This window comes from Phyllobates terribilis, unplaced genomic scaffold (genome assembly GCF_046119375.1).
Source record: "Phyllobates terribilis strain yellow unplaced genomic scaffold, ASM4611937v1 Scaffold_3__8_contigs__length_932513732, whole genome shotgun sequence".
In the NCBI taxonomy this organism is placed as follows: domain Eukaryota; kingdom Metazoa; phylum Chordata; class Amphibia; order Anura; family Dendrobatidae; genus Phyllobates; species Phyllobates terribilis.
The window spans coordinates 794,903,831-794,914,942 of NW_027362763.1; the positions used below are offsets into that span (position 1 = coordinate 794,903,831).

The window sequence follows — 11,112 nt, forward strand, 5'->3', positions numbered from 1 at the left end:
TCGTGTGCACATAGCCTTGGCTGAGTTTTTGTAAAGTCTCTCTGATACCGAGGCAGAGAACCCTTTTATTATTCACAACTGTCCTTTTAAACATCCACAGGTCAGGGGAGAGGTGAAATTAGTTTAACTTAGATTGTTAGAACATCTAATCGATCTGTAGTTTGTCCTCCTGTTTAGCTAGTCAATAAGCTAGCTGGCCTGGGACAATATGTAATCAGCATTTTAGTAAACATCATTGTTTCATGACCCTCAGTCCCTGTCACCCAGAGATAACAGACCATAAGTTGCAGTAAATATCAGCTCAAGTGTCAACATGCAGGCTTACACAAACAGTAGTCTGTCCTTCTTGACCAACCCAAAAAATACACATAAATTCAAAAGTCAACATAAGGATAATAGTGTATTTCTCCAGAATTTAGACATCTGATTAAGAAGAAATGCTGTGTTGTCACGGTGGTGATTGAGGAACTTTATTATTTTGTCTGTAATTTACCATCATACATTTTGTCTTGTTCTTCAGGAGTAACTGTCAGTCAGTTAGATGAAGAGATGTTTTCTGTTTTCGCGCCAACTCCCAGTGCCATGCAAGAGGCCAGGGAGTTCATCATTGACATCTGCAAAGATGATGTAAGCTTTCCTTCCTGTTTTCCAACCAACTATCATGATCTGATTAATACTAAATAGTTTTCTGTTTTTACAGCAAGATTTTCAGCTGGAGTTCGGTGCCATATATACAGCCACTATAACAGAAATCAGGTAAGGTGGGGCTGTGCTCTTGTGGTTGTACATGCAGCACAACGTCAAGCTGTTCTCATGAATAGGATAAACTACAGTACAAGGCAGAGCTGAGCTTTCAAGCTCTGGGTACAGCAGAAAGGTGCTACAGTATCCTATAAATTATATATTAATGGTCTAGACCAGGGGTCTCAAACTCGGCTGGGTATATGGGCCGCACATGGAAAAAATTTGAATTTGGGGGGCCGCATTCTTTGTTCAATGTGACATTTTTAGTGATATCATTTTTTTTTGTATACACCTTTTGAACATTTTTTCCGTGTTTATTTTTTTATGGCTTGGGTCGTTATGGATGTGGCGATAATAAACGTGCACTTTTTTGTGTTTACTTTAGTTTACATATAAAACAGCATTTTTTAGTGCCCAATATTTTTTCATGCTTTATTTTTATTTTTTTGATTTTTACAATTTTGTTTCCCCCAATTGGCCACATTCAGTAATATTGTCTTACAATTAGCATCATATAGTAATAATGGCAAACATCTTGTAGTAATGTTCCCCATCCAAGTCCCCATCTTGTACTAATGTGCCCCATCCAGGTCCCCATCCTGTGGCTATGTGCCTCATCCAGGTCCCCATCTTGTGGCTATGTGCCCCATCCAGGTCTCCATCTTGTGGCTATGTACCCCATCCAGGTCCCCATCCTGTGGCTATTTGCCCCATCCAGATCCCCATCTTGTGGCTATGTGCCCCACCCAGGTCCCCATCTTGTGGCTATGTACCCCATCCAGGTCCCCATCCTGTGGCTATTTGCCCCATCCAGATCCCCATCTTGTGGCTATGTGCCCCATCCAGGTCCCCATCCTGTAGCAATGTTCCCGATCCAGGTCCCCATCTTGTGGCTATGTGCCCCATCCAGGTCCCCATCTTGTGGCAATGTTCCCCATCCTGGCCCCCATCTTGTACTAATGTGCCTCATCCAGGTCCCCATCTTGTGGCTATGTGCCCCATCCAGGTCCCCATCTTGTGGCTATGTGCCCCACCCAGGTCCCCATCTTGTGGCTATGTGCCCCATCCAGATCCCCATCTTGTGGCAATGTTCCCAATCCAGGTCCCCAGCCTGTGGCAATGTTCCCGATCCAGGTCCCCATCTTGTGGCTATGTGCCCCATCCAGGTCCCCATCTTGTGGCAATGTTCCCCATCCTGGCCGTCATCTTGTACTAATGTGCCTCATCCAGGTCCCCATCTTGTGGCTATGTGCCCCATCCAGGTCCCCATCTTGTGGCTATGTGCCCCATCCAGGTCCCCATCTTGTGGCTATGTGCCCCATCCAGGTCCCCATCTTGTGGCTATGTGCCCCATCCAGGTCCCCATCTTGTGGCTATGTGCCCCCTGTTCTTCACACACATAAAATAGAAAAAAAAAGATGATTCTCACCTGTCCTCCGTTCCCTCGGCGTCCTTCCTGCAGATGTGGCCCGCAGGCACCACAAAGTCAGACCCCTTGACGATCCCGACCTGGTCCAGGAGGAGCCGCCGACAGCAGCGCTGCATTGCCGCACAGAGACTGTCTCCCAGCACTGCATTTCCAATGCCAGCCGCCGGCCAATCAGAGGCCAGCAGCTGATATCTGCGTATGGCAATGACGTCATACTCGCTGCGCCGACACGCAGATATCAGCTGCTGGCCTCTGATTGGCCGGCGGCTGGCATTGGAAATGCAGTGCTGGGAAACAGTCTCTGTGCGGCAATGCAGCGCTGCTGTCGGCGGCTCCTCCTGGACCTGGTCGGGATCATCAAGGGGTCTGTGCCTGCGGGCCGCATAAAGCAACCTCAGGGGCCGCATGCGGCCCGCGGGCCGCGTGTTTGAGACCCCTGGTCTAGACTAAACATAGGCCATCAATTGACAATCACGGAAAACATGGATAAAGGCGCGTTGCATTTCCATGCTCAAAAAAACTTAGGAGGTCGTAGTTCTAAGCCAGTGCTGATGTGTCCTCCAATTCTCAGGATTATTTGGGGTCCCTGAGTTTGGATTCCCACTGAACAGAATGTTATGGAGTATCGGAGCTTAAATGGCAATGATTGGAAGATGTTTCCATCGACACAACAGAAGACGCGTCTTCTTGGTGGTTGTTCTCTTCATCATACGCCAAGTTTAATATTCCTTCATATTTGATTAGTTGTACGTTTTCTAATCTGTTTCAAGTAGAGATTTTCTTTATCACTGCTTTGCACTATATGCAGTAATGCACTTTGCACTATATGCAGTAATATTTATAGCAATGTCACAATGTTTCTTTTTTTTTCAGGGATATTGGTGTGATGGTAAAGTTGTACCCAAATATGACTCCAGTGTTGCTTCATAATTCACAACTTGATCATCGAAAAGTAAGTGTTTGAAATTTTTGAAAAAAAAATAAATTTTACATAATAACGTGCATTCCTGTATGCAACCTGTAGGTAAATTGGACAATGGACGTTATTCCCGAGCATCTGATACAATGTAAATTGCAGCGGCCTCAGATTAATGCATAAACACTGTTGATAATGTCCCTGAAATCTTATAGCAACCAAAGTGATGTAGAAAATATCTTGCAATGCCTAAACTTATTTTAGCAATTTTTTTTTTTTTGCATATTGCTAAATTTTAAAAAAAAGTTAATCTTGCAATTTTCACACTGACCCTGGGGGCTTTTTTAGACTCATACTTCCTGTCCTGTCAGGAACCGCTCACAAAATGTCTCATCATTGGATGCGGGATTATAATGACAGGTACCACCTCTATACACAGCTGATGGCACAGGATCCACCAATTACATTAGATGTTACCGCTGATCTTGATCCCCTCCCTTCACAATGACCTTTCTACACGCTCATTAGACACTTATAAAAAACATTATGGTACAGGTATTGTTTCCTAAAACAAAACAAAGCGAGTGTCTAAAAAAGTCCAGTAGCCAGGGTGAAAACTGCAAGATATCTGTTTTTTCATTTTTAATACAAATTGTACTGTGTATAAAAAAAAAACAAAAAACTTTTTAGAAAAATATATTTAAACACAAAAATCAGATTTAATCAATAACAAAAATTCAATTTAATCAATAGGTAATTTTCTGATGAAGGCTTCTTTTTAAACTACTTATGCAGTCATGTAGCGGACTTGGACCCTATAAAACTCATATCTGCAATATATATTTCACTCCTTTAGTTTTTCTGAAAAAGACTACAAGTGATGGCTCCGAGATGCACATTGCGTGGCCAAGGTCCCATGCCAAGGGTGCACCAAGGAGCCATAGGAAATCTATTATTTTTTTTTCTGATAAACTAAAGAGGTGAAGTCTATTCTGCAGGTATCATTTTTATAGTGGTTAAGACCCCTACAGCATGGTATAAGTAGTTTAAATTCCAGTTTGAGGAATACACATTTAATGAATAATATGTTTTATTACACACGTGAGCTTCCTGTCCTAATAATTTTAATGACTAATGTTTGTTCAAAATGATTTTCAGATACAGCATCCAAGTGCATTGGGTTTTGATATTGGTCAAGAGATCCAGGTATTTATATTAAGTGTTTTTATGCTTTAAGACATGCTATAATAACACTATCACTAAATAGCCTGGTATTTTACAATTTATTATCAGTGTTAAGCCCTTCTATGTTGGTGTATGTGGAGTACACAGTGCTTGTCTTATTATACTTCACTGTTATCAGCTCTGATAAAAGTAAGAGGCAATCGTGTATTCCCATCTCATACTCTTATAGCATGTCTTGCGGATACCCATAATCGTATAGTATGGGCAGGTCCCACTAATGGGATCTGCATCTGTCTCAAGAACAGGGTCCTGATGCTCTCCACTGTCAGTGTTAACCACTTGTGTGGGATTTCTGACCACGCTCCGCTGACATGGGTGCTCAACATGACCACATTCCAGAGATAGATGCAGCTCCAATTGGAGGGACCGTATCTACAATACATTACATTGCATATCTATAGGATATGAAAGCTAGTCGCACATTGTTAGGCAGAGCATTGCTAGGATATCTTCCCAGAAAACATTTTGTCTGCTTTAGTTATCAAAATACCACATAACATGTTGTTAAGTATGTATTACATCATGTTTAGTAACAATCACCAATTACCCACATAAAGAACTCTTAAGATAAAGTTTAATGGTGTTTTCTGGGCACAAACAAAATAATAAACAATCTGGTTGTGTATGTATGTGTGTATATATATATATATATATATATATATATTTCTCTATCTATATCCATAAATTAATATTTTTTATGAAAAAATATATATAAGTAAAATAAAGTATCTCCACATCCCGAGTGATCCGACCTGTAAAACTGTCCACTACTTAACCCCTTTAGTGAACACAGACTAAAAATAAAGCATTGTTTTTGCCTCGTTTTTCATCATCATTCAGCCAAACAAAAAGTGGAATAAAACGCGATCAAAAAACACGTATGTAAATAAAAATGTTACCACTGAAAAGGTCATCTCGCCCTTCAAAAACAAGCCACCATACAGCTTTGTCAGGCCAGACGAAGTCCAGAGTAACTCTGCAGCATCATTATAGTAAATGAATCCCTCCGGGGTTTCATCTGAAACTTGAAGATTTACATGGAAACCCCAATGTAAGTGCTCAGCATAGAGTGCAGGATAAATGTGATCCAAAATGTTATGTAAAATGTTCCAAACAAAAGCTTCAACTCAATCCACAAAAAAGCCCTCACTCAGGTCCACCGTCTGTTAACGAAAATATAGGGGGATTCCACGTTACTGGTAGTACAAAGTCTCCGTAAAAGCAAAATGGCTCTTCGTCCCCCAACAGAAATTCAGCAAATTCTGCTCTCCCAAATCCAAATGATTCCCTCTCTTCTGAGCCCCACAGTGTGCCTAAACCACAGTTAGCGTCCACATGAGAGCACACCTAATTTACGGGTGCATGTCTCCACAAGCACTAGCTGGGCATAACGTACTGGTCACTTCAACAGCAGTTTGCAATTTTCACTCCGCAACATCCACTGCTGCTTGTTTCAAGAAAGCATCCATGAAGTCAAAATAGCCTCTATACCTGTAGATAAATTCCCAAAGGGGTATAATTTCCAAATTGGGGTCACTTGAGGGGGGGGGGGGGGTCTGTTCTCCTAGCACTTAAGGGCTTTGTATATGGAGTCTGCAAACTATTCTAGAAAAATCTGTGCTTCAGGAGGCAAATAGGGCTCTTTCCCTCCCGAGTCTCGCTGTGTGGCTAAGAAGTACTGTACAGCCGCATATGGGGTATTTCTGCATTCAGCAGAAATTGTGGAACAAATTTTGGTGCCATTTTTACCCATTTCCCAGTGTGAAAATGTAAAATCTGAGTCTAAAACAAAATGGTGGTGGTAAAAATGTAATAATTTTTTTTCTTCTTTGCCCAACGGTATAAAATTCAGTGACCCACCTGTGGTGTCAATATGATCACTGCACCCCTAGATTAATTCATTGAGAGGTGTAGTTTGTAAAATTGGGTCTCTTATGGGGGGTTCTGCTGATCTGGCACCTCAGGGGCTCTACCAATGTGACATAGCACGCTCAAACCAGTCAAGCAAAATCTGAACTCCAATATGGTGCTCCTTCTCTTCTGAGCTTTTCACTGTACCCACATATTGGGTATCGGCGTCCTCGGGTGAAATTGCACAACAAATTTTGGGGTCCATTTTCTCCTGCTATCCTCATGAAAATAAATTGGGGTTAAAACAACATTTTTGTGGGAATAATATATATATATTTTTTTTTTTATTTTCATTTTTACAGATCAACTTTCTAAAAGTCTGTGAAGCACCTGTGGGTTCAAGGTGCTCACCACACATCTAGTTTTCAAAATGGGGTCACTTGTGGGGGTTTTCCACTGTTTAGGCACAAAAGAGGCTCTCCAAACATCAAAGTCTGCGTTCCAAAACGTCACTCCTTCCTTTCAGAGCCCTGCCGTGCGCCCAAACAGTAGTTTTCCCCTACATATGGGGCATGTATGTACTCAAAAGATATTGCACTGCAAGTTTTGGGTTCCATTTTCTCCTGTTATCCTTGCGGAAATAAAAAATTTGTGACTAAAAACATTTTTGTGGGAAAAAAAGGTGGTGTTTTTATGTTTGTATTTTTATTTCCACGAGTCAATGGTATAAACTTCTGTAAAGCACCTGGGGATTCAACGTGCTCACCACACATCTAGACAAGTTCCCTGAGGAGTCTAGGGAACTTAGAATTGTGTCACTTGTGGGGGGGGGGTTCTACTGTTTAGGCACATCAGGGGCTCTTCAAAAGCGGCATGGCATCCGCTAATTATTCCAGCAAATTGTACATTCAAAAAGTCAAATGATGCTCCTTCTCTTCCGAGCCCTGCCATGCGCCCAAACAGTGGTTTTCCCCCACAAATGTTATATCGGCATAGTCAAAATAGATTGGCCGACAAAATTTGGGATCTATTTTCTCCTGTTACTCTTTTGAAAATTTAAAAATTTGGGTCTAAAGTAACATTTTTGTGGGAAAATGTTAAATGTTCATTTTTTATTTCCACATTCCATTAATTCCTGTGAACCACCTGAAGGGTTAATACACTTCTTGAATGTAGTTTTAAGCACCTTGAGGGGTGCAGTTTTTAGAATGGTGTATCTTTTGGGTATAAAGGCCCCTCAAAGTCACTTCAAATGTAATGTGGTTACTAAAAAAATGGTTTTGTAAATTTTGTTAGAAAAATGAGAAATCGCTGGTCAACTTTTAACCGTCTTTAATTTATAAAACTGAATGGAAAAAAGCAAATTTAGTGGCTTGCAGAAGTATTTATCCCCCTTGGCATTTTTCGTGTTTTGCTACCTCACAACCTGGAATTTTACTGTTTATTTTGAGGATTTACATCAGTTCATGTATAGAACATGCCTACAGCTGTTAACATTTGGTTTTCTATTTTTTTGTGAAGCAAACAACAAATAGTACAAATAACTGAAAACTTCAGTGTGCATGAGTATTCACCCCCATCTTCCCTAAAGTCAGTACTTTATAGAGCCTCCTTTTGCGGCAATTACAGCTGCAAACTTGCCACAGGGATTTTTGCCCATTCCTCAGGGCAAAACTTCTCCAGCTCCTTCAAATTTGATGGTTTCCTCTGGTGGTCTGACCATAGATTCTCAATTGGATTAACACCTGGGCTTTGACTAGGTCACTCCAAAACATTTACAGGTCTCCCCTTAAATCACTCAAGTGTTGTTTTAGCAGTATGCTTTGGGTCATTGTCTTGTTGGAAGGTGAACCTCCATCCCAGTCTTAAATCACTGACAGACTGAAACAGGTTTTGCTCAAGAATATCCCAGTATTTCACAACATCCATCTTCCCCCTCGACTCTGACCATTCTCCCTTTCCCTGCTGCCGAAAAACATCCCCACAGCATGATGCTGCCATCACCATGTTTCACTGTGGATTTCTGGGGTTGATTAGCTGTGTTAGATTGACGCCAGGCATAGCATTTACATTGGTGGCAAAAAAGTTCAATTTTGGTCTCATCTGACCACAGCACCTTCCTCCATACATTTGGGGAGCCTCCCACATGTCTTTTGGCAAACTCAAAACGAGCCTTACAATTTTTATGTGTAAGTAAAGGCTTTTTTCTGGCCACTCTTCCATAGAGGCCACCTCCTATGGAGTGTACTTCTTATTGTGGTCGCATAGACAGATACTCCAGCCTCTGCTTGGAACTCTGCAGCTCCTACAGGGTTACCTTTGGTCTCTGTGCAGCACCTCTGATTAGTGCCCTCCTTGCCTGGGCTGAGCGCTTTGTTGGGCAGCCCTCTCTTGGTAGGTTTGTTGTGGTACCATGTTCTTTCCATTTGATGATTATGGATTTGATGATACTCCGGGTGATCATGAGAGATTGGGATATTTTTTTATAACCCAACCCTGACTTGTACTTTTCAACAACTTTGTCCCTGACTTGTTTGGAGATCTCCTTGGTCTTCATGGTGTTGTTTGGTTAGTGGTGCCACTTGCTTAATGGTGTTGCAGCCTCTGTGGCCTTTCAGAAAAGGTAAAGTGTATATACCGACAGACCATGTGACACTTAAATTGCACACAGGTGGACTTCCTTTCACTAAGCATGTGACTTATGAAGGGAATTGCTTGCATTAGAAATTTTTAGGGGCTTAATAGAAAAGGGGTGAATACATATTCACACGCCAATTTTAGTTATTTGATCCCAAAAATGTAATTTATGCCTATATTTTTCTCGCTTCACTTCATCAGTTTAGACTATTTAGTGCTGATACATCACACACAAATCGTATTACAAAAATATTTAAGCACAGATTGTAATGTAACAAAATAGGTAAAAAGCCAAGGGGGGTGGGAATACTTCCGCAAGCCACTGAACGTTTGTACAGTTACGGAAAGAAATCCTAAAAGAACAACCATGAAGTAAGAATGTTTTGTTTGACAGAAAGTGTTCAGCCCGATTTTGTTTTTTTTGCAGGTAAAATACTTTGGCCGTGATCCGACTGATGGTAGAATGAGGCTGTCTAGAAAAGTCCTGCAGGCGCCTGCAAGCACAGTGACCAGAACCCTGACAGACAAGAACAGCATCACAATGAGCGGTGCCAACTCTACGTCACCATAGATGTGCCCCAAATAGTACTTCCCTCCCTGTCTGTATATTCTGTACATAACTTATTTTAAATACCTAATTAAAATGTATTTGATACAGTCTCATTAAATGGCGTGTAATTTAATTTCTTACATCGGTCCTGTTTTTTGATATTGCTCTCTCTTGTATGGAATGGTTGAAAAAAAAAAACATTGGTCTTTTTAATCCAAAGGAAAGCAAAACCCCCATGAATCAGATGCTAATTGCCCCATATTACGGGAATAATTCCTTCCAGATGGCACATACCGCAATCGGACTACATCAACATCCCATCTCCAGAATCTGTTAACCATAATTCAAGATATGCATCCAGACCTCTAGAACTTGTTCAATAAATGTTCAGGACATGATCCACTGAGCTCAAAATGTCAGTAAAAGCTTCACGGTGCTGCTGCTATAACAGTGCCCCATTGAAGTAGGACCATATGGGCACTGGTGTAACTGATGCCTTTTCACGTATCATATGTACGTTCTGTACTCTATGGAGGGTATGTGTAAACACAATTATGACAACTGTGAACTGTTATCAGTATAGAGACTTTGCAAATATGCCTGTGTTGCATAATTCTCTATGAAGAAGAGAACATAATGTACAGTTGATGAATGAGATGCCCCAATTCCGACCCTCTGTTCTGTTGATGCAGTGCTCTTGACTGGCGCTCAGCTTTTTTCAGTCTGAGAGCTGCGTTGTCATATTGTTCTTATTCAAGTGGCCACAATACAAATATATACTACCAGTTGCCGGTACAAGTGAAGTAAAGTAGTTTACGTGTGGCAACATTTTCAAACACAGACCAATAGTTTGTGTCTATGCTCTACGTGGATCTGTTTTTCAGATTAGACTCGCCCCTTATAGCACCACTCCAGCGATGAAATAAGAAAATCAAGAAAAGCTGGAGTGGTGTCACTAATGTAAGTTCCCTGTCCATAGTAATATACACTGCTCAAAAAAATAAAGGGAACACTAAAATAACACATCCTAGATCTGAATGAATGAAATATTCTCATTGAATACTTTGTTATGTACAAAGTTTGTTGTCAGTACATTCAAATCGCACAAAAATCTTCAATGGAAATCAAATTTATTAACCAATGGAGGCCTGGATTTGGAGTTACCCCCAAAATTAAAGTGGAGAAACACACTACAGGCTGATCCAACTTTGATGTAATGTCCTTAAAACAAGTCAAAATGAGGCTCAGTATTGTGTGTGGCCTCCAGGTGCCTGTATGACCTCCCTACAATGCCTGGGCTTGCTCCTGATCAGGTTGCGCATGGTCTCCTGTGGGATCTCCTCCCAGACCTGGACTAAAGCATCCGCCAACTCCTGGACAGTCTGTGGTGCAACCTGACGTTGGTGGATGGAGCGAGACATGATGTCCCAGATGTGCTCAATCGGATTCAGGTCTGGGGAACGGACTTGCCAGTCCATAGCTTCAATGCCTTCATCTTGCAGGAACTGCTGACACACTCCAGCCACATGAGGTCTGGCATTGTCCTGCATTAGGAGGAACCCATGGCCAACAGCACCAGCATATGGTCTCGCAAGGGGTCTGAGGATCTCATCTCGGTACCTAATGGCAGTCAGTCTACCTCTGGCGAGCACATGGAGGGCTGTGTGGCCCTCCAAAAAAATGCCACCCCACACCATTACTGACCCACTGCCAAACAGGTCATGCTGAAGGATGTTGCAG

At 41.7% G+C, this 11,112-nt stretch overlaps 1 protein-coding gene across 1 annotated transcript in view; it reads left to right on the forward strand.

The window, feature by feature from the left end:
* The window catches only part of PNPT1 (polyribonucleotide nucleotidyltransferase 1), a 105,622-nt gene extending 96,132 nt beyond the window's left edge, over positions 1–9,490 (forward strand). Inside the window, exons 24-28 of the mRNA XM_073673349.1 lie at positions 521–627; positions 701–756; positions 3,047–3,125; positions 4,248–4,295; positions 9,250–9,490. Of these exons, the coding sequence (XP_073529450.1) occupies positions 521–627; positions 701–756; positions 3,047–3,125; positions 4,248–4,295; positions 9,250–9,393 (434 nt within the window). The 3' untranslated portion in view covers positions 9,394–9,490. The remainder of the gene's footprint in view (positions 1–520; positions 628–700; positions 757–3,046; positions 3,126–4,247; positions 4,296–9,249) is intronic.
* The last annotated feature ends 1,622 nt before the right edge of the window (positions 9,491–11,112 follow it).